This window comes from Chelonoidis abingdonii, chromosome 3, assembly GCF_003597395.2.
Source record: "Chelonoidis abingdonii isolate Lonesome George chromosome 3, CheloAbing_2.0, whole genome shotgun sequence".
NCBI classification, from domain to species: domain Eukaryota; kingdom Metazoa; phylum Chordata; order Testudines; family Testudinidae; genus Chelonoidis; species Chelonoidis abingdonii.
In genome coordinates this window covers 207,542,913-207,569,286 of record NC_133771.1, presented here as the reverse complement: position 1 = coordinate 207,569,286, position 26,374 = coordinate 207,542,913, and the positions used below count along the sequence as shown (strand labels likewise).

The following is a 26,374-nucleotide window of genomic DNA, read 5'->3' as shown; positions in this document are numbered from 1 at the left end:
AAATATCTGTGCAAGTTACTTGTTAATTTACACAGCTCTTTCATTTACACCCACATAGTAGTGTGTGGTGGGTCGCATACCACCTCATTAGGAAATCTATGGGTGTTGCACACAAGAGAAGAAGAAAGAAAAATGGGATAGAGAATGGAAAAAATGGGAGAAAATAGCCAAAACAAGCAAGTTCTTCCTATTCTTCCTTCTGTTTGAACAATTTCTCTGCCCCTCCCAAATGGCCAGTGTAAATTATCTGCCAAAGTAAGCTTTAATTTAGTCTTTGGTCATTGGTTCAGAGTAAACTCTCTATTTCCTGTGTTTGATCTAACATCCAAAAGTGTTTGATTTTGGTTTATCTTATTTTTAAGAGAAAAACTAAGTGGGATAGATTTACAAAGATACAGTTTTCCCTCCATCCAGTTTGCATGCCCAGAGATGTGCAAGATGGGCATTGATCCCATAAACCTCACTAAGATGCCCACATCAGGAGTTCAGTGCATGCAAGTCAGCCCTTCACAAAAACTGCATCTTGGAAAATATGACCCATTAAGAACTGGGCTTTCTGCAAAAGTGTAAGTGGAGTTGTTATCTCTTAACTTCAGACCCAGCTTACATAATTTGTGAGGTATCATCACTGTGCTCCACTTTTACCAATCACTGACATCTTCTCCTAATGACATTTTCAAGCATGCTAGTCTGCTGCTTTCCTTACTTGGCAGAAAGTGGCTGCTCTTCTGCCTGACAGTAAGGGGCTGCAGAAACAAGGCAATAAGAGACTGAAAAGAGGGCTGAGCAGCGAGATTGAGGGCATAGTATGATAAAGGAAGAATGATGGGAAAGTTGGGAAGAAGATAAAGAACACACAGGGAAGGATGGGACACTGGGAAAGAGTGAGAAAAGGGTTAAAAGGTGACCCTCCAAGTCAACAGGGCTAGGTCCTTCATCTCCCACTTAGTAGCTGGAGTGGGAAGGAAGTACCTGGTAAACTGTGACCTCCTCCTTCTACTTCTTGAGGGAAGAGGGAGTTGGCTGTGTTTATTCTGCAAGACCATGTCTACACGACAAAGTTTTGCTGACACAAGTTACGTTGGCAAACAGCCGCTGCAGTTAGTCCATCGCTTGTGTGTGCATAGGTGGCTCCTTGTGGTGGCACTGCACATGCTCACCAGGAGTGTTTGTGTCGATCCACAGTGCAGTGCACCATGGGTACGTATCCCAGTGTGCAACCTGCCACAATTCAGCGCACTGTCTTTTGGGCAGTTTTGGGAATGCATGACGGTGCAGAAACGACTCGCATGGAGGTGACTGGGAATGAGAGATCAACTTTCCATAAGACAGTGTTCTCCATCCCATAATATCATTTATATCCCATAAGTTTTGTGCCTATTTTCAGTGTCCTACTAAGCCGCGTGGGACTTGTCGCTATCTGCCAGCTCTTAACAGAAGCATGGAGCCTGCACAGCTCTGCACTACTGTCATGAGCATTGCAGACATGGGATGCCCAATCCTTTGATATTTGCTGAGCCACAAGAATAACCGTGGGGAACATGGCAGTTTCCTGGCTGTTAGTTTGCTATGAGATATAGTGAGAACCTATTCAAAGTTGTTGGTGGCATTCATGGATCAGCTGCAAATCATGGAGCACCACTTCTGGATCTGAGAAATGAACATTGACTGGTGGGATCACATCGTGATGCAGGTTTGGGATGACAAGCAGAGGCTGCAGAACTTTCAGATCCACAAGATCACTTTTCTGGATCTGTGTCCCAAGCAAGCCATCCAACACCAGGGACACCAAACTGAGAGCTGTATTGACAGTGGAGAAGCAAGTGGTGATTACACCGTGGAAACTTGCAACACCAGATTGCTACCGATCAGTTCGAAATCCACAGTAAAAGCTGTTGTCATACAAGTAGGCAGACCCGTTAATAGTCTCCTGCTACACAGGACCGTGACTTTCAGCAATGTGCAGGACACAGTGAATGGCTTTGCAGCTATGCAGTTCCCGATCTGCAGTGGAGAAATAGATGGCATGCACATCCCTATTTTGGCCACAGATCACCTTGCCACAGAGTACATCAACAGAAATGGCTACTTTTCCATGGGTATGCAAGTGCTGGTGGCTCCACAGGCATGCTTCATTGACATCAATGTTGGCTGGTCAGGGAAGGTGCATGATATTCTCATCTTTCAGAACACAGGACTGTTAAGAAAGCTACAAGCAGGGACCTTCTTTCCCAACCAGCAGATTGCTGTTGGTGATGTTGAAATGCCAGTAGTGATCCTGGGGCATTCAGCCTATTTCTTGTTCCCCTGACTCATCAAGCTGTAAACTGGCCACCATGACAGCACCAGGGAAAGATTCAACTACAGGCTCAGCGGGTGCAGAATGACAGTTGAATGTGTGTTTGATAGACTGAAAGGGTGCTGGCATTGTCGACTCACCATATTGGATCTTGGTGTGAGAAATATCCCAATGGTTATAGCTGCCTGTTGTGTCCTGCATAGTATTTTTGTAGAAAAGGGGGAAAACTTGCCACAAGGGTGGAGGGCAGAGGTGGAGCAGCTTTCTGCTGAGTTTGAACATTCCAACACAAGGACTATCAGGCAAGCTCAACAAAGAGCTCTTTGGCTGCACTCTTAACAGCGAGGCACAGTAATGTGCTCTGTTGCATTGTGCTCAACCTGGCGCTGCAGTTTGGGGGCCTATTAGGAATTGTGTGGTGCTTGCTGCACATCTGTGCATATATCACTGTCAGTGTAGCTATTAGTGTTGGGGTGCTTACTGTACATTTGTGAAAATTACACTGTTTGGCACTGAGCCTGTGAGTTGTGAGTGTACAAGACCACTGCTTTCACTGTCGTCAGGCATTATGCACCATGTGTTGTAAACTAATAAAGATGAATCACTTACAGAACTAAAGAGTTTTATTCACTTACAAAAACAGCTCCAAAAAAATCTCTGAAGAACTTAAGTGAAATGCATTTTAACTTAAAACAATTGAGGAACCTTAATAAATAAACAAGAGGAAGGAACACTGATGTCCACTGTAGCTACACATACATCAACTGTGGTTCTCACAGGTCAGTGTATGGGAGCTATTCTTGTCCAGGCTTTCCCCCAGTGTATAGTGGTAGGGGTAAGCATGCAGGCCCAGAGGCCATGTTGAATGCTAGGGAAGAAAGGGAGGTGCGGGGAGGAGCTGTGCAGCAGTTCTCCACAGACTGCAATGGGGGTCCAACCCCGGATTGTTGAATCTGGAGGTCCATAATTGTCTGCAACAGCTGAGTTTGCTGATGGAGAAGCCCCATTATGTCCTTGTTCATCTACCTCTCCTTTTCCTGTGCCTCTCTCCTCTCCATAGAATCATAGAGTTAGAAGGGACCGCAAGGGTCATCTAGTCTGACCCCCATCTGAGTGTGCCCCACTTCAGCACCATGCTGTGTTAAAGCAAAGATTCAGACTAACCTGATTCTTTGCTGGCCTCATACATGGGAGGCACCATGGCCCAGTGGAGAAGGAAGGAGCAGACAGATGAGTGGAAGAGCTGGGAACAGAACCCAGGTCTCCACAGAGTCTGCAATATTTACCGTCTAGGCCCTTTGTTCAAGGTCTGATGCAGCACTGGCTTGCAGAATTTCACAGAACATGTCCTCCTGCCTCTTCTTTTTTCTCCTCATCTGGGTCAGTTGTTCTGCTGGTGTGGAAGGGGTGTACCCCTCAAGGCTGCAACAACTGCAGCTACAGATAAAACACACTTGAGGAACCATTATCAGTGTGGTAAGAACGGAAAGCGAAACTTAAGATTCAGAACTCCCCCCTTCTGTTGCTCCCCTAAAGTGTTAAACAAGACATGCTTATTGACACTTCTGGTTGGAGTGCTTGTGGCCGATGCCACTCTCAGCTCAAGCCATGGTGAGTATGACTCACCATGGGTGAGGGAAATGAGCAGAGAATTGCTTGGTTGCATGAAACTATGGATATAGGGCACTGGCACTGAATACTGGTACCATCTGTGAGAGTTGGTGGTGGGTTTTAGCTCATGTCTCACTCCTGAGGGTAACAAAGGCCCAGAGACCAAGCTACTACTGGTGTCCTGAAGTCATCTGGGCCTGTATGCTGCTAGCCCATTTACAGCAATATGTCTGTCAAAGTTATTGCCAGCTGGCATGGGAAAGTGTCCTACCACGGAAGAAGAAATAAGGCTGCCATTCCTAGAACTTCCAGGAGAGGATTGCAGTGTACCTCCATGGAACATAAGAATTGCAGTTTAGCCCAATATCCTGTCTTCTGACAGTGGGCAATGCCAGGTGCTTCAGAAGCAATGAACAGAACAGGCAATCACTGAATGATCCATCCTCTGTGGTCCACTCCCAGCTTCAGGCAGTCAGAAGCTAGGGAAACCCAAATCATGGCGTTGCATCTCTGGCTATCTTGGCTAATGGCCATTGATGGACTATCCTCCATGAACTTATCTAATTCTGTTTTGAATCCCTTTGGAGTTTGGCCTTCACAACACCTCCTGCAAGGAGTTCCACAGGTTGACTGTGTGTTGTGTGAAGAAGTACTTCCTTTTCTTTGTTTTAAACCTTCTGCCTGTTACTTTCGTTGGGTGACCCCCTGATTGTTGTGTTATGTAAAGGAGTAATTAACACTGCCTTATTCACTTTCTCCACACCGTTCATGATGTTATAGACCTCTGTTATATTGCCCCTTAGTCATCTTTTTCCAACCTGAAAAATCCTAGTCTTTTTAATCTTCTTCATATGGAAGCTGTTCCATACCCTTAATCATTTCTGTTGCCCTTCTGTGTACCTTTTTCAATTCTAATATATATGTTTTGAGATGGGATGACCAGAACTGCACACAGTTATTCAGGGTGTTGGCATACCATGAATTTGACCATGGATGAAGTTTCATCAAGATTTCTCAGGAGGATTCAAAGGACATCCCTGTGTACCTAAATAAACTGCTCCGCATACCCCCTGCTCACACCTAACTCTAGAGGGGAATGAAAAGCAGATAGCAACTTTTCCTCTCTTTGTTGTATCACTACCTCTTGCAGTACAAGTAAATTAATGAAAAATTGATAGCTGTGTCCTACTAAGTTGGGGCTGCCATCACTGAAATGGGAAATTTATTTAAACATTTACCTGAGGTTCTTTCTCTTGCACATGCTTGCCTGTGCTCTGGTGGAGGGACTGGCTGGACTGCAGTGGATTCAAAAACAGGTCCTGGCTCATGGGACAGCTGGATCCCCCCATCACCAGTCCCCTCTACTTCTCTTCCTCTTCCTTCTCCACCTCCTTCTGTTTACTGTTCTTGGCAGGGGCCTTCAACTCGGGTTCCTTCAAGGTATCTACAGTTGTGTGCACGGTGGTGGTGGGGTCTCTGCTAAGTATGGCATTTGTCTGTTTGTAAAAGCAGCAGGTCTGTGTCTCAGCCCCAGATCGACTGTTGGTCTCCCTGGCTTTCTAGTATTCCTGCTGCAGTTCCTTGGCTATCACGTGGCACTGCTGCTGGTCCCTGTCGTACCCCTTCTTTTGCATCCCCTGAGCAATCTACTTGTGGATGCCAATATTTCTACAGCTAGTCCATAGCTGTGCTTGCACAGCCTCTTCGCCACACAGGCCCAAGAGATCCAATATCTCCTACCTCTTCCAGGCAGAAGTGCGTTTGGAGCCTGTAGCCAGCTTGGTGAGCTGGGCAGTTGTGCACAACAACAGAGCGCAGATAGAGGTGTGCTTTCCAAGCTGGACAAGGAAAAGGAATTTCAAAAAGGTGTGTGGGGGGGTTAAGAGGTGGAGGCTTTCCTGTATGTGTGGCCTTTGGGCAGTAGAGCAATTCCAAATACAATAACAATAATTAGACAACAGGATGTCACATGACACCCGAACTCCTGACTTCATCTTTTTTCCCTCCTTCTGTATGAGATCTTACCTCCTCTTCTTTACCTCCAGCAAATGCACAGGAAATGTGAAATCAACCAGCATAATAAAGACAAAGATGCATCCTAAAGATCCTTCCAAAGCATTCTGCTCTCTCATTTCATCTTTTTTGGTGCTTCTTAAAATCTTTTGGACACTATCTCTTTTAAACGCCTCTCACTTGCGATCAGTTAAGAGTGTCCATTGCTACCACAGGCAGTGAAGTTTGTCTGATACTCATCTTCACAGTGCCTCAGCATTTCTCAAACTGTGGGTTTTAGCTGCTTGAGTTTCTTGGTTCTCAGAGAGTTAATTGTAGCCCTATTTATCATTTAATGACTTATGGCCCAATCCTGCAGACCTTAATTGACTTTTACTCCTGTTTAAATGCAATATTGTGTGCAGTGACTGTACTTCAAATGATCCTATAGGCCCAGATCCTGTAACCAGATTTATGAGGCTGGACAGACCCCTGCATCTATGCAGAACCCCACTTAAGTCAAGTGGGGCTCCACGTGGACGCAGGGACACCTGTGCAGATCTGATTGCAATGTCAAAGCTTTGTTTGTTCAGCATTTTGTTGTGCCAGTCCATTTAATCTACTTTGCTTATGTCAGTGGAGATGGTTGCTCCTAGAAGTAAGCAGTAATTGTAATTGTAAGCAGTAATTGTAATTGCTGGTGGATTCTTAAAAATATTTTGATGGAGTGGTTTTATTTATTTATTTCTTAATATTTTACATTTGTATGTCTGATGTATGCATGCTTTCCATTTTTGATCTGGGATGTCAATTTCTTGGGATTTTAACTGCAAATCAGGCTAGCAAAGAATTTGAGAGGAATAAATATATCTTGTTTTAGCAAAAATCTTTCTTTTAAAATGTCTTTACAAAATTCCAAAATGCAGAAAAACATAGCTGGTATTTCAGGCTCTCTTTCCAGAAGAGGGAAATGTTTCCCATTTTAATAGTGTGTGGGCTTTTTTCTTTTGGTAATAAATTGAATAAAATTCTCACTCCTGGCCTCCTGCTCCTCATCCTGTGGTTGCCCTTTAAAAGCTGCCAGTTGTCTTTGATCAGTAGTTCCCAAACTGTGGTCTGTGGAGAGCTGGCTGGTCACATGACTCCAACCCTCTTATGGAACACTTTCCTAATATTACTTTTCCATGTAAGGAATTGCTGTAATTCTCCCAAGATGTTACATGATCACAAATGGAGGTGGTCCAGTGAGTCTTTTCTAGGTAATTAAATAGCATTACCTAAGTATTGGCACTGTGCAAGGTATAAGGATAAGGAATACTGAAAATGTTGAGGTAACCTGACTCTCAGGCAAAACTGGTATATTTTTAAGGTTGAGCACTGTACCTTCTGCAGCCCCCATGAGTAGCATAATTCCCACGAGCTTATCTGCAAGAATCCTTCCCCCTCTACCTTAAGTCACTCTTGAAGAGCCACTTCTTCTGTGCTGCTTACTGTGAATCTTGTTGACATATACATATGAAGGTGGGTTTTTTAAAATGTTATTTTCTATTCCCACTAACTTCCGTCTACTTGTCTGACTGTCCTTAGATTGTGAGCTCATTGGGTCAAGGTTCGGTGTTTGTATGTGGTTACAGCAATGTTGAATCGTGATCGATATCCCCCAACTTCTTCTGAAAGGCACGTCAGAGACTGCACGTTTTCATGTAATAACTAATATACGTACATTGTGTGTGTGGGGTGAGCCTAAGGGAATTAGGCACCACTGAATTTCAATGGGGTTTGGGCACTTAACTCCCTTAGAATCTTTTGAACGTCCTAACCGGAATGTTTGTAATAATTGTGCCACTTTTCCATGTATTCCCTGGAGTACATTTCTTAGTAAATATGTCTTAGGTATTGCTAATACACCAATAACCTTAGTTTCTAGGAGGTTGCATTTTACTGCATGTTTCTGATTAAAATAAGTGTATTTTTTTTTTACTGAATATAGTTACAGAGTTATAGATAAATAACAAGAAAATCTGTTTGCTAATAAAATCTAAACTGCTGATGTCCAACTTCAAAATATGATGAAAATTGTATTTGGGCTTTAAAATTATTCATCATTCATTTATTTATCTCTGAATCAATTCAGACTTTTTTGCAGTTTGTGTTTGAAATTTACTCTCCCCCGCTTGTGTGTTCTGGTGTTGGGAATTTAGAGCAACAGTTGCAGTACCCCTTGAGCTTTATGTATAACAGAAACGTAGCCACTGAACGCTAGTAACAGACATTAAGAAAAATAGAGAAGTTAAAGGCTGTTAGCCACGTCTCTCACTGCCTATACTCTGACTTGGTCTACACTAGAAAATTAGGTTGCCATAACACTGTTGCTCAGGGATGTGAAAAATCCACACCCTTGATCAGCACAGTTAAGCTGACCTAAGTCCCTGTGGAGACAGTGCTAGGTTGACAGAAGAATTCTGTCTGTCAGTTCTTCTGTGAACCCAGCTACCACCTCTCGGGTAAGTGGATTACCTATGGTGGGAATCTCCCATTGGTGTAGTTAGTGTCTACACTGAAGTGCTGTAGCATCTTAAATGTAGGCAAGAACTTAGTGATGATGAGTTTTCTCTGGGGTCTTTTTCAACTGATGATCTCACCAGATTTGAGCATTATTGATTCTATATTTGTGTTTTATAAGGTAAAGGTGAACGTAATTCCTTTTGTATAATAATTAAAGACCAGTTGTGCTTGATTTATTCATGGGTGTAGTCCCATCAACTTCACTGGAAATACTCCCATGAGTAAGATTAGCAGGATTTGAGCCAGTGTAGGTTTCTGTTCAGTTCTTTGTCACAGCTTTTAAGATTTTCAGTTTCGGGGGCTTATTAAATGAATCTTGTGATTAGTACAGAAACATGATAGCTATTTTCTTGTTAATTTTGATTGGCCTGAGTTTTTACACCCACACCCACTCCCACTGACTTCAGAAAACCTGCTTCTCAGTTATTTGGTTTTGCAGAGGTAGGAAAGGAGCAAGGATGATACAAAAGTTATTTTAGAAATATTTATACAACTGAAGAACATACGAATGACCATACTAGGTCAAAACTATGGCCCACCTAGCCAAATGCTTCAGAGGGAATGAACAGAACAGGGCAATTTTGAGTGATTCAGCCAGTCCCACCTTCTGGCAATTGGAGGTTTAGATACACCCAGAGCATGGGGCTGTGTCCCTGACCATCTTAGCTAATAGCCATTGATACACCTATCCTTCATTAATTTACCTAATTATTTTTTGAACACGGTTATATTTTTGGCCTTCACAACTTCCACAGCTTGACCGTGAGTTGTATGAAGAAGTGCTTCCTTTGGTTCATTTTAAATCCACTGTCTTATCAAAATGCAAAAATACCCCAACCTAACCCTCTGTTAGCGAGTAGGCTGGAGTTGTGGGATAATGGCTTGATCTAGAAACTCCAGTGTGTGTTACTCCATTATCTTTCATGAGAGCACTGTAGTGGTTTAGGAAGGATGGGGATCCTGATCATGCTTCTAGGGTGCTAGAACTCCATTTTACTGTTAACTAAATTGAAAGTTGGGGGTTGATCCATAAAGAAGAAGCTGGAGGTTCAGTCCCGAGAACCCAAAGATCCGCATTGCCTTATTTATTTCCTCTACATCAGCTCTTTTGCAGGGAGTTCTTCATCTGCAGGTGTCCCTGGAATTTCCCAATCCTAGATGAGGCTTTCACAGCATGAATAGTGGGACGGGCACATGTTTTGACCCTCTCAGTCTGCTCCTTCCCCCATAGAAGGAACTCCTGGTACAGCATAAGGAGAAGAAGAGTACATAGGCCATGAATACACTTGCAGATGTACAGCGCTGTAAATTAAACCTGCCTTCGTACAGCTGAGTCGGGAAAGCCCTGCAGTCTGTCTGCACTGACAGCTGCCAGCGCACTGTCATGGCCACATTTGCGGCACTTGTAGCAGCATTGAGAGCGGTGCATTATGGGCAGCTATCCCACAGAGCACCTCTTCCCATTCTGGCGCCATGGGTTGTGGGAAAGGGGCGTGGGTGTGGAGCATTCTGGGTCCTGTCCCAACGCCCTGTGATGCATCACTTCGCATCCCAGCAATCCCTGTGTTTCTGACCACATTTGGCGCCTCTTTCAACGGTTTCTGTGCAGCACGATCTGTGTTCCATTTCGGTCTGTGGGAAATGGAGCCCGAACTGCTGAGGAGTATGCTGACGAGTCTCGCCAGCATGTCACGTTTGGCAGTCGAGCTATTCCTGAAGATCCAAAGTGACAGTGAGGAGTCCAATGATGATATTGAGTTGCATAACGCGTACGACACGAAATTACTTGTGGCATTCATGGGCATGCTCAGCATTGTGGAATGCTGCTTTTGGGCTTGGGAAACAAGCACTGAGTGGTGGGATCACATTGTCATGCAAGTCTGGGATGGTGAGCAGTGGCTGCAGAACTTTCGGATAAGAAAAGCCACTTTCATGGGACTGTGTGAGGAGCTCGCCCCCACCCTGTGGCACAAGGACACGAGATTGAGAGCTGCCTTACCGGTGGAGAAGCGGATGACTATTGCAATCTGGAAGCTGGCAACTCCAGACAGCTACTGATCAGTCACTAACCAGTTTGGACTATTGGAATTGGTTTGATGCAAGTTTGCAAGGCTATTAATTGCATCCTGCTCAGAAGAACTGTGACTCTGGGTAACGTGCAGGACATTATGGATTGCTTTGAACAAATGGGTTTCCCTGACTGTGGAAGGGTGATAGATGGGAGGCATATTCCTATTCTGGCACCACCCCACCTAGCATCCGAGTACGTTAATCAGAAAGGGTGTTTCTCTATGGTTCTCCAGGCGCTTGTGGATCACCGTGGGCATTTCATTGACATTAACGCAGGCTGGCCCGGAAAGGTGCATGACGCATGCATCTTTCGGAACACTCCCCTGTTCAGGAAGCTGCAGGCTGGGGCTTTTTTCCCAGAGCGGAAGATCACAGTAGGGGAAGTCGAAATGCCCATTGTGATCCTTGGAGAACCTGCTTACCTGTTAATGCCATGGCTCATGAAACCCTATATAGGGAGCCTTGACAGCAGCAAGGAACAGTGCCAAATGACTGTGGAGTGTGCTTTTGGCGGTTTAAAGGGCCGTTGGCGATCTCTGTATGGGAAGCTGGACTTGGCCGAACACAGCATCCTCGCGGTTATATCCACATGCTGTACCCTCTGTAATATTTGTGAACGGAAGGGTGAAAGCTTCACTCAGGCATGGACCTCCGAGGTGCAACACCTGGAGGCTGAATTTACACAGCCAGAGAGCAGGGCTATTAGAGGGGACCAGCGCGGGGCTGCAAGGATTAGAGTTGCCTTGAGGGAGCAATTTGAGGCTGAAAACCAGCAGTAATGTCTAGTGTCCTGCAGGGGAGTGAAGTGCAGTGGTTCCAATGTTAGTAGGAATCTGTGTTTGCTAAGCTGACTTGCAGTGGCTGTTTCTTTCCTGGGCTAAGGTATCTTTTACTTTATGCAATAATAAAGAATGTTTTCAAAGCCAAAAAGTCTGTTTATTGAAAAGAAAATTAATTTATTGAAAAGAAACACAACTGCTTGGGAATCAGAAAGGGCAAGGGGGTGGGGTGGGGAATGGTACAATTACAGATTTGCGTACGTCCTGTCTGGAGTGCTGTGCAATGACTGCTGCACTTCAGGATGAGTATACTGCATGGTGATGGGGGTTGAGTGCAGAGGGTAAAGGTAGTAGTTTTCCGGCCAGGTGGTGATGGAGGCAGCTGGGGCAGGTAAGAACCCACATGTTGGGGAAAGTGGGTTGGAGGTGACATGGGGGCACAAGGGAAAGAGTTTTGGGACAAGGGCTGCAAGAGAGGAGAGGGGGTCTGGTAGTGCTCCTCCTGCATGGCTACTAGCGCCTGGATAGAGTCCGCTTGGCGCTCCATGATGCTTATCAGCCGATCCGCGCTTTGCTGTTGGTGTTCCATACTTTGCCGCTGGCACACTGTGTTCTCCTGGCAGATCCTGCTTTCGCTCTCCCTCCACTCCTGCGCTTTTTGATGCTCTTTAAGAGATTGCTGCATCACTTCTTGCAGCATGTCTTCTTTGCTTTTTCACGGCCTCTTCCTAAGTCTTTGCAGTCTCTCAGCCAGTGATAACACGAACAGCTGAGATCTCAAGGTTGCATCTGTAAAGGCGAAATGCAACACGTTAACAGAGGCAGCATTGTTTATATTAGAGAGAGTAATGATTCCCTCACACTTAAGGAGGGCACACAATCTGCATAACAGCATAATTTTCCCATCCCAAAAAGAGCGCACATAACCTACAGGAGCCTCAAAATGGTGAGTAAGGGGGGCTGATTGTTTCACGACTGTACTGTCCTCTGGGTTTCTGTGTGTTGGGGAGAGCCAATAGCTGCAGGGGGCACCTACACTGAACACTGTCCCCACATTTTCCACAGGAGTTTGTCCTGGAAGATATCTCGCTACTGAGGGTGACCTGGGAAGCAAGGGAGGATCTTCTACTGCAATGCGGCTTCCGCCCTGGCCCATATGCAGCTTGCCTGTGTGCAGCAATGGTCCCCTCGCCCCTCGCGGCACAGTGGCGCGGACACGTTATCCTAACTGGGACAAGGACCACAGTGGCTCTCCCAAGAAACCTGCGCAAGCGCATTGCCAACATTCTGGATGAGACTTTCAAAGACATTACCAAGGCCGATTACCGCGATGTGATAGACCACATCAATGTGCTATTCCGCGTCTAGGCATGCATGCAGCCCTAACCCTCCTCTCCCAAAGAGCCCACACTGAAAAAATTCCTTCCCGAAAAAAAAGCCGCTTACCGGTAACTTGCTCTTCTGTTTGTCCTCCACCAAGTACTGTCCGCTGCAACTGGCTACCTTCCTCCTGGCTCGAGAAGAGCTCCTGGCTGCATGTCTCCAGGGATTCTAGAGTGTCTCTCACCCTCCCCAGCACCCGCTTTCCTCCTGCTCTGAAGTGTCCATGGTGGTGCTTGGAGTGGAGGTGGGGTCACCCCCAAGTATCGCGTCCAGCTCTTTGTAGAATCGGCAGGTCGCTGGGGGAAGCACCTGAGTGGCCATTTGCCTCGCAGGCTTTGCGGTAGGCACTCTGCAGCTCTTTCACTTTAATCCTGCACTGCAGTGCGTCCCGGTCATGGCCCCTTTCCATCATGTCCCTTGATATCTGCCTGAAGATATTGTAATTCCTACGGTTGGAGCGCAGCTGGGACTAGACAGCTTCCTCTCCCCAAACACTGATGAGATCCAGCAACTCGCCATCGCTCCATACTGGGGATCGCTTGGCGTGTGGAGACATGGTCACCTGGAAAGATTTGCTGATAACACTTCACGCTTGGCTGAGCAAACAGGAAGGGGATTTTTAAAATTCCTGGGGAATATAAAGGACGGGTCTGACAGTTGGTCACCTGAGGCCAAGGCAGTAGAGTTCAAACTGATGGCCAGAGTGGCTAGAACAGGCATTGTGGGATACTACTGAATACTTCTGGAGGCCAATCAGAGCGCATTGAGCAGGCACACTGGTGCGGCAGCGCAGCAGCGGCGGTGGCACAATAAACTTTATTCCTCTCGGGGAGGTGGAGTACCAGCAGCGCTGTAGCTGCAGAGACACAGCGCTGTATGTGCCTTGCCAGTGTGGACGAGGAGTGAGGTACAGCACTGTGGGGGGCTTTATTGCGCTGTAACTCGCAAGTTCTCACAGGTAATTCATAGTCCTTCCCAGAAAAGCCTGGCTTACCTTCAAATTAGAACTGGCCACCAGAACTGCTAACCTCCCCACCACCCCAAAATGGGCCAAGATGGAATCTTTATCCCCAGGCACTGCTTAGCTCTGTACAGTTTGTTTCATTACCTTCTCCAGTGGTGCTAGTGAGAGAAATCTCACCTATAGCACTTCCCAGAGAAATGGGCTGTTCTGCTTGTCTTTAGCAGCAGAATCCTCTCTACTTCCATGGCAACAGGGTGTGGATACGGTAGTGGCAGAATCTTCAGCTTTTTTGTGATGGAACTGGCAGTATCATCATTTTTATTTTACCCCTTCTCCTTCAGAAGACACTTGGTGATCCCTTCCCTTGACATGGTAGTGGCACTAATTTTGACTGGTACAAGACACAGAGTTAAGGGGAAAAGGTAGAAAACAGCAAAATGTGCCACTTCCTGAGCTCTGTGACAATTTACTTGCTTGTTCACACTTCAGCAGGTGTAACCTTGAAGGCCCATCTCCTGCTTCTCCCATTCATGTGGTGTTTGCCAAGTTTGTAATCTTCCTTAGCTGAAGCAGTAAAGGAGTGTAGTTCAAAGAGCCTATGAAGAAATGGAAAAATAACAAAGTAGAGACATTTATTGTTGTGGTTTTTAAATGCTTAAAAACATTAAAAATCCCACAACCTAAAGATATTCCCAGATAGAATCTTTCAGATGGTTAATGTTGAAAATAAATACCGCTTCATTTAAAAAATACTGTATACATATATACATTTTTAATGAATAAACGTGACAAAGAAACTAAGTTTGGAGTTAAAGTTCTAAAAACATCCTTAACACTGACCATTAAACAGTGTCTATCTGCTATCTACCAGAAACCCCTTTCCTTCTATTTACTGTGTGTCATCTCCATTTCCTTTTTTTTTTTGCTGTATTTTTTAAGATAGGAAAAAATGAAGATAAAGATAATTACAAGAAAGAGTGTGTGTGTGTGTGTGTGTTTGTGTGTGTGTGTGTAAAATATACATATATCAGTATATATATCTTCACACAAACATTAGAAATATTAGCAGCAAAGGATCTCTCTCTATAGAAAAACTAGGTAATAGTTCAATACTGATAATCATAGCTGTCCAGAAATAATCATAGGTATCTAGTGTGATCATATCTTCTCAATCATCTGTCAGATTTGGCCAAAAGCAACTGGACAGTTCACTGATCTAAAACTTTCAGGGACAGACTTTAAGATAGCTCAGCAGCTCCCATTTAGCCACATAAATAAATGGCTGAATTTTCAGAAGAACTCAGTACCCATTGGTCTAAGTGGGAACTGAGCACATTTGAAAATCTGTCCAAGTTGTGGCTGCTGAGTGATTTTGACTATCTGGCCCTAATGTTTCTTGTTGACTCTTGTGTGGGTTGTATGATTTCTCATTTCAACAGCTGTTGCTCTTGAAAAGAATTTTTTTCTGTACTCTGTTTAGATTCTAAAGCTCTTGTAATCTCTTGGTATCAGGTATTTTGGTTAGCGAAGAATGTCGGTTCCCAAAATGATATTTAATCTACTTGGTACCTTCTTCCAGACCTGATTAAACATAGGGCACCACAAAATGTGAGTAACAAATCACCATTACAGTGTGTTCCACTACAAAGCATTTTAATCCAGTTTGTTCAGTATTGCTGCTGCCAGTGTCTTAAATGGAATTTTCTGCTGAATAAGTTTGATTTTGAGACTGTGTGTGGTTTTATTCATGTTTCAACATATCTTTTTCCATCCACTAACAACATGGCACTCTGGATCTCTGCTCTAAGCATTCCTCAAATCCTGGGTTCAACATTTCAAGGATGTTTGAGTACCTTGCATTAGAAAGAATGTCTAAAATGTCAGATAGGCGGTGATTCTGACAGCATGCTATACTAGACTTTTCTTAATTCATTCTTCAAATGTTTTTCCATGGATTCTGTGACTCGGGTGCATTTTTTTAAAGAACTATCAGGTAACTAGGAGATCTGTGGGTCAAAGTCCCTTTTGGCCAAAATATGGGTTGGATTCTGCTCTCACATCGGTGTAAATCTAGGCTACCTTTACACTACAAACCAGTGTTGGCATAGCTATACCTGGAGTGAAAAGCAGGCTGCTTACACACTGTTGTGTAGCTACACAAGTCGATGAAAGATTCCAGCAGTGATAAGAGGCTTCAGCAGCTCCTTGCTACCAGAGCCTTTCACTGTGGCAAAGAAGGGCTCTGGCAGTGGGAGGCAGTGGGGAAGCCCCCCTGCCAGAGCCTTTCCCTATTGCTGGGGTCTTTCCCTGTGATGGGAGAAGGCTCCAGCAGCAGGGAGCCAGTGGAACCTTTCCATGTTGTCTTTCCTGTGCCAGAGCCTTTCCCCATTGCCAGATTCTTCCTGTGATGGGGAAAGACTCCCACAGCAGGGAGGCAGCAGGACACTGCACTGCTAAAAAAAATAGCAGTGTAGACAGGAAGCAGTTTGGGCAACTAGAGAGCCATGTAGGATCTGTACTCATGTACATACCCACACCCTTCAGGTGTGTCTTTACTTGCCTACTCCATGGTTCACTGGCTACACTGCAACTGTGCTATGTGGGTACATACACTACAGACCACTGAAAAAAGCTTGCAGTATAGATGTGCCCCTAAGAGTAACTTAATTGAAATCGTTGGTGTTACACTAAGGTAAAATTGTGTAAATGAGACCATAATCAAGTCATGGGTTTTGTTTGATTACTTGGTTGTCCCAGATCATCACACTGTTTTGGATGAATGGATTGAAATTCTTGTTGTTTTGTAAAGTGAAATAGCCATGTGTTCCTGACATGCTTCATGGTTGGGTTGAGAGTATTTCTTGGTATAAAATTTGATATTCAATATGTCATTTATGTATTGCAACAGTGACCACAAAGCCTTATGTCATATACTGTAAATACAGTTGTAATGATCCTCCTACAGTTCACTCAGCCATTGGGGTTGACATACACCAACATCTGAAATAAGTCTGCTGATCACTTCTGTGTTGATCCTGAAGAGATGACATCCACATAGATATTGAAGTCATCCAAAGGACAATCAGTCTTAGTGACTCCAAGATCATTGTGGTTTATGACACAACCAGTTCACCAAGGATTCTGAGGTTTAATGGAGCAATTCTCCACCTATACTAATTACATTCTAATTTCATCTCAGAATTTTCCTGTGAAGTGGACATGCTTTTGAAATCCCATATTGTCATGAAAAATCTTCTGGATTTAATGTCAGCTGCAATCAGTGTAGCCACATCTCCTTCCTAGTGGCCTTGTAACTGATGCTGAACCAAATATCAGTCATGAGCAGCTGAGCAATAAAAGTTTTGCCAGACCTTGATTATCCGTGCAAACTCATGAGCTCAACCATGTCTTCCATGCTCACCCTTTACAACTCTCGTATGTTGGCCCATCCCATATGCAATCCTCTTCTCCCTTTTCTTCCTCTTTCCAGGATGCCACTAAGAATAACAACACAGCCCCAACTTCTTCTTCTTTGCAGAACTGTCAAATAATCCTCCCTTCTTCAGACAAATTTGACTTAATGTTTGGTCATTGAAATGTAAGCAAGTTTGAGAAGGTAATGCAACAGAAAATTCTGCTCAACAACCTGAAACACAATTGCAAGTATATTCATCATTCATATATTCAGCATTCACTGTTGGCCCTGATTTCAATAACAATGCAGGCAGGTTGAGTGCAAGTCTGAATGCACAGCACTGCTAATGCAAAACATTTTTGTTTTTTAGAGTAAAAGGAAATATAGTTTAAAGCCCAAGTAATCTTTTATTTTGGCAAATTCCACTTGGTTAGCATCTCAGCTCAATATCTTGTTAAAAACAAGAAGGAGATTCTCTACTAAACATCTGTTACACATAACATCAGATAAAATGCTACGTCCCAAGTTGAGTTATTTATTATATATAAATAGCTTGTTCATTTTCCCTTCGTTAGCCAAGCAGTTACTAGAAACCGTAATTTTGTAGTCTTGGTAATTTATCAAATGAAATTATGACATTTATATTAACTCTATAAATTACTAACTTTAATTTGATTGTAAGAAGTTGATGCCAAAAGAATTAAGAAACCCTTGTTCCAGCTAAAGCAGTACAACTGAGGCACCTCTAAACTTTTTTGCTACATTGGGAATATTCATTTTCTTGAATTTGTGCGTCTGTATTGTAAGAGGTTTGTGGCATAGTGTAATAGTGCCTGTGCAGTGCTGGATGTTTCTACAGTTTGCTAAGTATCCTTGAGTTCCCTCAACTTCAAAGGGCGTTGAAAACAGAGCATCATAGGATCTAACCCTATATAAATAATGGCCTAAGGAAAAGGAAAAAGTTGTTCGGACTTTTTAAAAGAGACCTTTTTTCGTTTAAAAGGACACCATCAATTGGAAAGTAATACTTAAGCCTAAAAACAATGTCTCTATTACTGGTACAGGTAGCACCTAGATTACTATTTAAAAAATAAATTAGATAAAACATATTCCTCTATTTTTACAGTTTTGTTTTTGTTTTTACTTTTGACAACACACTCCCTGTCTCTCCTGTATAGTAGGTCAGTTAAGCTCCAAGTGCTGCAAACACGCACATGCTTAACTTTAAGGATCTGAGTAGTCTTGCTGGACTACGGTAAAAGTCTGGGGACTACTTGCATGCTTAAAGTTAAGCTGTGCGTACGTATGTGCAGGATTGGGTCCTCAGTCAGTTTGTACTGTTGTTTGAGTGGGTCTTTCTCACAGCTGCCAGGGAGAGGAAAAACATTTTTTTAAATAAGAAAAATGTGACTGAAATCACAAATACTGCAGGAGGTCAAAAGGGGGAGGTGTGGCTCCTGAGAAAAGGTTTTTAATGCATGTTTTTAAATAAACTAGATTTAGGTTTAATGGTTTCCCTTTAATAAATTCATCTACTTTCCTTAAATTAGTTCAACTTTAAGTGAATGAGACTCAGATGGAAAAATTGAGAGGGTTTAATTTTTAGATTAAAATGTAATTTCAGGTTCATAGAAATTCTTCAGATACACAGGTATTATATGTTGCTAAAGAGAGTGAAAATGCTGTGGATACAATGTAAGCAAGAAAGCAGGGGTTAAAAAAACCTGCAAGAAATATGATTTCCCTAGAAATGCTTGTAGGAATTTTACTTAATTGCAACCAGAAGCTTGACCTGGAAGTGTAATGTTTTGACCCGCTAGCTGTCTGGTTTCCTAAATGTGTTGTTTTGTGCTCTTTAAACTGAGAAAATTTATTTTACACATGTTTAACCCTGTGTGTCCCTAAAAACACCAATGTAAAAATGACATCAAACCACCACCAGCAGCAGTCCCCTAAAAAACAAACCAAGCAAATTAAATTTACAAGGAAGAAAATTCTTTTAGAAATGCTTGTTAAGTGGTGAGGCTCTGGTTACTTTAATTGTCACAAGAGGTGGTTTCAGGCACACTTTATATGGTTGCAAGACAAGCAGTATCTTTTATTTGTGATGTTACTATGATAAACAGCAATATTCTGCTTAGCATTCTGTTATTCCTAAACTGCATTGCCATATGACAGATGTAGAGAGAAAATGTAGCACTTTTAGGTTTAAAAAAAATCCTTTTTCTAATTTATTTTTGTCATTACCCATCATGTAACCTTTATTTTCCTGTGCTTAGAAAATTTTGCTGCAGTACTTAACTGAAAGGTTGACTGAGCTAGACTAAGAATATGACCCGGCAAAAATATATGGGCATTCCAAACTTTACTCACATGAGTAGTTGCATTGGCTTTAATGGGACTATTCATGTGAGTATAGTTATGTATGTTTGTGTCTGCAGGATTGGGCCAGACTTTCCATGTGTCTGTATTTTAGGGGCCTCACTTGCTAAGGCTTACACATGTGCTTAACTTTATACACTGTGAATATCATTCCTATTGATCTCAAAGGGACTTTGTGTAAAGAAAAATATATGAGTGCAGTAACCAGGCCTTAATTTGTAAAATACTTATTGAAAAAAGTAAATAACTAAAATTTAGTAAAACCGATACAAATGTAGACAAAGCTCTTCATCACTTGAAAAGTGAAAAACCAATTTGTGGATCCTTTGTGGACACACTAATAGGATTTAGTAAATTCAGGCAGTGTCATAAAGGCAAATAATAAATGTAATTTATTTTATCATTTAGAACATTAATTTGAAAGAAATGTCTGGTTTTTTTTTAATTCACTAAACAAATCCATGCAATGCAGAAGAGATTTAAATTGATAAATCTAGTCTTAGAGGAAAAAGGATGCAAGTTGGCAATCTCATGTTTATTTGCAGAATATTTTTTCACTATCTTTTTAATTACCAGAAGTATTTAGCTTCCATTGTGGAAACCAAAGTCAGGCTTACAACACTAATTCACAGTTTAGAAATCTCTTTTAACGATTAAACTAACGTCAACAACTTAAATTATAAATTACATAAAAAGCAAGTGTATTTTTGTTTGAACGGGTGTAATATTGACATTTGTTTGGCTTGTTCAGACTTCCAGTTTCTGGATTGGTTATGGCCTCTCTTCTATACCATCTCTGTTTTCCCTCCTTAGATGAAATTGTAAAGAGAAATGGAAAAAGTCACTTTTTGGATAGTATGACAACTCACGCTGGGCCAGATCCTTACCTTGTGTGAATTGATGTAACTCTATTGAAGTCAATGGAGTTACTCCAGTTTCCACCAGCTAAGGATCTGGTCCATTATTTGGAATACACAGGTAAGGAATTTGGGCTTCCTCATATAGTTGAGTTGTAGCTTTGGGCTGCTCTACACTACAGGGGAAAATCGAATAACGTAGCTGAAGTCGAAGTATCTAAGATCAAATTACTCACCATCCTCACGGCACGGGATCGATGTCTTCGGCTCCCCCTGTCGATTCCGCAACTCCGTTTGGGTTGGTGGAGTTCCGGAATCGATATAAGCACGTTCGGGGATCGATATATCACGTCTAGATGAGAAGCGATATATCGATCCTCGAGCAATCGATTGCTACCTGCCAATATGGCGGGTAGTGAAGACGTAGCCTTTATCATATAGCTGAGTTGTATACTGACAGAAACAAGATGGGTGAGGTAATATCGTTTATTGGACTGACTTCTGTTGGTGAAAGAGACAATCTTTCGAGCTCCACGGAGCTCTTCTTCAGGTCTAGGAAAGGTAATTGGTGTATCAGAGCTAGGTTGTTAAGCATAAAGAATAACACATATTGCAGGAAACCATTCAAATACTGACAACAGTTTGGAAATTCATAGTGCTGGCCAATAAACATAAGGGTATTTCCTTCTTTGCATTCAAGGCACTAGAACAGTTTTGTAATTGACACACGGTCTCCTCTCAGTTTTTAATCATTATGACAGATGGGCCTTATATTTTAATCCCTAATATGGCATCATGTCATGTAAACTGGTGTTAAATCACTATTTTCGTAAATTACTTTCACTAGAAAAAAGTGTGTCAGAACAGATTTTTATCCAATTCCCTTAGATCTATGGTTCCCTTCTTCCCCTCCCCTCACCTCATGCTATTTAGATGAAAAAATATGGTGGTCCTAATTTTCTAAATGAGACATCGTCGTCTTTTGTGGGGAGGGGCAATGACATGAATTCACAGTTTTCCACCTGCTGGATTAATGCTTTCCCATGCATTACAGGTGCTAAATAGAGTGTTCTTCATTGCAGGCACTAAATTATGCCCACAGAAATGTAGGCTTGGTATGGAAATTATACATAACTAACTTGCTATTTGTAATTATACTTCAGGTTTAAGTACTTCCAGTATGAATCCTGGTTTTTTAGATTATTTAAATCCTAAACCTTTTCTTGGATTGGAACTTGGAATGCAGGGTCATTCCCTGGGGAAAGTCCTTTTGTAACACAGTTTTTTTTATTTTTAGAAAAAATCCATTTGGCTCTTTTAATCTGTTTCAGTGAAAAAGAAATGTTCTTCTGGTTTAAAGAATGCAGTGTCAAGTTAAAATGATGTGTATATATAATTTTATATATACATTTTTTAAAAGCAAATATGTTATTAATAATCAAATAATTTATTGTAATTTGCTGTTCACTGTTTATGCTCTTAGCATATTTATGACACTTCATTCAGCCTGGACAATGAAAACAGAATGTTCAGTCTCATCTTTGGTTTTAGTCCATTTCTAATCAGTTTCATTTTGTTTTTCATTAGCTCTGTTTTGCATACATTGCACGTTTCAGTGGAATGTTATTAATAGACAACATAAATCTAGAAACCATTCTTCTATCTTCTCTCTTTTCCATGCCTTTTGTTACAAGTAATCCTGAAGATAACTATTAGTAAAAGAGATTATAGGGGAAAATATTTTTTTCATCTTTTTTACTTTGTGGTTTTGGCAGCATTTTGTGTCTTGTCATTTTCAGTGAGATTGCTCACTCAAGTAAAACTGCACAAGTAGTTTCAAATCTAAAGGGCAATTTTAATCCAAAACAATATGTCAGAAATTTTAAAAGGCTGAGCCGTGAGAAAAAAATTAGATGTTTTGGAAAACAGCAAGTAAAGCTGTATAATCAGAAATGTAGGCGTGTCAGGTATGAAATTTGGCGGCGGGGGGTAATAGGCCTTCTTAGGCCTGACTTGTGGTTTTGGAGAAGACTTTGCAGAATTCAGTAACAGAGCCATGCAGGTGCCAGATTTTGCTGGGAAGTGAACACCTGCCAGGCTATTCCAGATAACTCAGCAGCTCATAGGCATTTTCCCAGGCTCCCAGATGAATGGTCTCTAATAGCCGTGGGAGAGGGCTTTCCACTGTTATACACTGTACCACAGGCTCTTCTTGGCAGCCCTGTTGGAAGCTCAAGTCAACTTGGCTCTAATTCCTTTGGAAAACAAGTGTTGCTGGATAGTTTTACAGTATAAACTCAGCGTCTGAAATTTCCTCTCAGTGTCCTGGGACTGTGAAATATATCAGGCAGGGCAAATTACCACTCCCTTAAAATGCATTACTCACTGGAGCACATTGTTGCTTAAACTAAACTGCATCCTTGCTAGGACTGCATTTATTCGGTCATTTTTGGTTTCTAGTGTCTCAGTGAATGTTTTTGGAACTCTGACATGATGACTTAGATGTACAGTTTCAAAATCAGAATATCCACCTCTCCCCCAATAGAGGTTTCATTTCTGCATTATTTACTGTAAACTTGAAAACATTTTTCCAATTTTTGTGTTGGTAACCTACATGTAGGAGGCTAGAGTGCACAGGCACTTCAGATAGAAAGAAGGCTGCATTTCAGTAGTATCTTCATTTCTTGATCTTGTGTAAGAGAATAGTTAACTTGCAGATATTTTTCCTTCGAATGAGCAGAAAGAACTCTAGTAGCATTGCAGCGCTGCTGTATTATCAGCTGACATTGGCACAGCTGTAGTTTTGCTAACACAAACTGATGTTACTGGACAGAGCAATACAGAAGTTCCAAAGACAATGCACTAGCAAGAGGTTTTTCAAAATATTTGTTAAAAATGGAATATAATGTTCTTTTAAAATATATTTACACCCCAGTTCCTAGCATGCAGATATCCACATCTTAAAACACACACCACAATTAGCAATAACTGGCACCCTTACTAGCATTCTCAGCAAAGAGTGGAAGAGCGGATGAGTATGAAGACTGAACTTCTCTCTTACTATTAGTCAGAGTTCTTCCAGTTCTGGGTTGACGCATTCTTGGGAAGCAGTGTGGCAAAGCTTGATCAGCCATGGCTGATGCTGTTCCTTCTCTTTTATCCACAGGAGTTATGACTTCAGCATCTATAGCTGTCAACAGTAGCTTTTACACATTAGATTCACTTTTAAAAGAAGTGTACTGATTGCTGGAACCAACTACACAATGTCTACATTGCAATTTCTTTTCATTGCACGATCATATATTTAATACTCAAATATAGATGCAACTATGAAGAAAACAATTTATTAGGTGGGTTTGATGAACACGAGTTTTAAATCATTGCATGTAAATATTTTTCACCTCCTAAAAGAAAGAGTGAAGAAAATTATTCCTGAGGTGCAGCAATTTTACCAATTGATACAAGCAGATGCAGACTGCATTCATCATTTAAGTAATAAACTTTGGCTGCTAGAGCTGCTGTACTGACATAATATCATGATATCCCCTACTAAATGCAGAATGGCATTTAATTGAGCTTCCATTAGAGCCTCATGACAATATATCTTTCCTTCTGGTAGAAAGATTCCACAAGGGAAGAATCAATGAAGAGGTGAAATTAAGGAGACATATTTAACAATATTTTAGACGTATCATGTATGACTCTGTCACCAACAGAAGTCAACTTGAAATCATGCACTAACAAGGGGCAACTGAAGTGAAAATATCATGGAGCTGGGAGAGGGGGTTTGTCTTACACTCAAGAGCAGATATATTGTAAATCAAAGGTCATTAAGATCAATTTGAAACTCTGCTCAGGTTGTTAGTTAGTTAGATATGGTTAAAGACTTACTTCTTACAGGACACCAGAACAGCAGGAAAACTAAACAGATAGAGAATTCGCTCTCATTCTTAGAAGAATCTCAGGCATGAAGCACTGTGTTTTAGAGTGAGGTAGGATATGTAAAAGATGATCACCTTTTGTCTGAAGTTTTAATAAAAAAATACAATGAAAGTGAAGTGCTTGTTCAGTGTTGTGAGGTACATTCAGGCAGAGAGGATTTCCTCATTTAGTTATCCATTTTCCTCATTTAGAGACCGGTTTGTAAATTTGTATTTTTACTAGAGATGGTCAAGATTTTTTTAGATGGGAGAATTTTTAATCTGAAAATAGTGATTCATCAAAACGGAAACTGTTTGTGGAAATGTGTCAGTTTAGACCAAAGTTTTGTTGGACAGGTTTATCTGGAGTGGGGAGGGGAAAGTGTGTGTGTGCGAGAGGGACCCCCCCCCTGCACCCAAGAAGAGCCAATAGCCCAATGTTTAGGGCACTCACCTGGAATAAGAGACCCAGGTTCACGTCCCTACTCTGAATTGGGCAGATTCAGACTGTTAGTTGTTGCAGAGGGTCGCTCTCAAGTGCTTTTTGTGAAAAATTTCAAGAGGTCTAGTTTCTGATGCAGAACAAAAACAGACTTTGAAACCTTGAAATTTTTCACAAAACAGAATTCTTGTTTTTTAGCCAGCTCTAGTTTTTACAGACATCTCTCTATTCCACTGTTACTGAGATCACAGTGGAAGGCATTGTACTGTCACAATTACAATTTGTTTATGGAAAGCGCAAAGTCGTGTAGTCTTTGATTTGGCTAACCGCACTGACAGTGTGTTGAAAGGATAGTGGGTGCCAAACTGAAGATAGCTAATAACAATTTTCTTTAATCATGTGCTGTAAATATGCAACTAATAAAGGTGATGGACTGCATCCAGAGTGTTCCTTGTTTTTAAAAGGTGGCTTAACCTGATACATCTTGACTCGATCTTTAAAGGGAGTCAAGTATTCAGTTGTCTTCCTAAGGAAAAATTATTTAGGGATTGATTATGGTAAATAGGCACGGTTTTGCATGAAGGATAGTGTGGTGGAACACCACTGCAGGGGTTGCTCCCAGAGGCACTGTGCAAGGTAGGAATCTCTGGAGCATGCAGAAGGGAATGAAGCTGCATTGTCATCCGTGTGCTATGGTCAACATCCAGACCGTCTGCTCCTGGTTAGCTCTCCTGGCAGGAATTGTGATGGGGATATGTGGTCCTGCGCATTCCCTTCCCTTCTTTCAAGAGTCGAAAATGGAAATATTTATTTATAAGCTTTTCTGTGGCACTTGTCACCAAGGTATCTGAGTGCCTTGCAAAAGTAATGAGTTTAACCTTGTAACATCCCCTGTGAGGTAGGGAAGAATTATTATCCCTACTTTACAGACTGAACTGAGGCACAGAGAAACTAAGTGACTTGCCAAGATCCCGCAGGAAGCTGATGGCAAAGCAGAGAATAGAATAGAACCCAGTTTTTTTGGAGTTGCAATCCAGTGCACAAGATCATCTTTCTAGCCTTGAGAATCTTTATAGCACAAGGATTCTAAGTGAGGTCAGCCACTGGGAACGAGGCTCCTTTGCCCCTGCTGGTGCACCCGTGCCGAGGCTGGGCACAATTTGATCACCACATAGTATTTATCACTGGAATTAAATATAGCCTGATCTTGTTGAACTGAAAGGGATTGACAAATGATTAGCATCGTTCAGAATCTGCTGATAGCTGACATCTCTGTACCAAACTTTTTCAAACTTTACACAAGCCAAGGTCTTTCTCTAAAAAGCAATTAGTTAAGAAAATTTTCAGCTGCCTTCTTGATTGTGCGGGTGCAAAGGGGTCCCAATGAACAGTGTCTTAGTCTCCAGAGCTGTTTCTCTGGCACCTTTTGTGGGCAATGAATTAATTAACATGAATTTCTGTGATTGGATAACATAACTGATCAAATTTAAAATCCGGTGTTTTTTTGTTTGTTTTTTTTTTACTCTGCTGCACGTTAGTTAGTTTATTCTTGACTCTAAGAAGTTTTTATTTAAAATATTTCTTTTGGAGAGACGCACATTTTGTAAGTGAGAACTATGCCTTCCTTTCTCCAAACAATCAGGAGATCTTTGTAGGAGATGTATAGCATACTGTGAGAACAGAATGCACTTATAC

At 42.0% G+C, this 26,374-nt stretch overlaps 1 protein-coding gene across 3 annotated transcripts in view; it reads left to right on the top strand.

Moving 5' to 3' along the window:
* Window positions 1–26,374, top strand: part of SLX4IP (SLX4 interacting protein) — a 128,529-nt gene that overhangs the window by 73,772 nt on the left and 28,383 nt on the right. The window contains exon 2 of one of the 3 annotated variants that reach the window (XM_075064485.1): window positions 20,274–20,438. The exons of the other annotated variants lie outside the window; for them this stretch is intronic. Coding sequence (XP_074920586.1) covers window positions 20,381–20,438 — 58 coding nt within the window. The 5' untranslated portion in view covers window positions 20,274–20,380. The remainder of the gene's footprint in view (window positions 1–20,273; window positions 20,439–26,374) is intronic. 3 annotated transcript variants of the gene reach the window in all.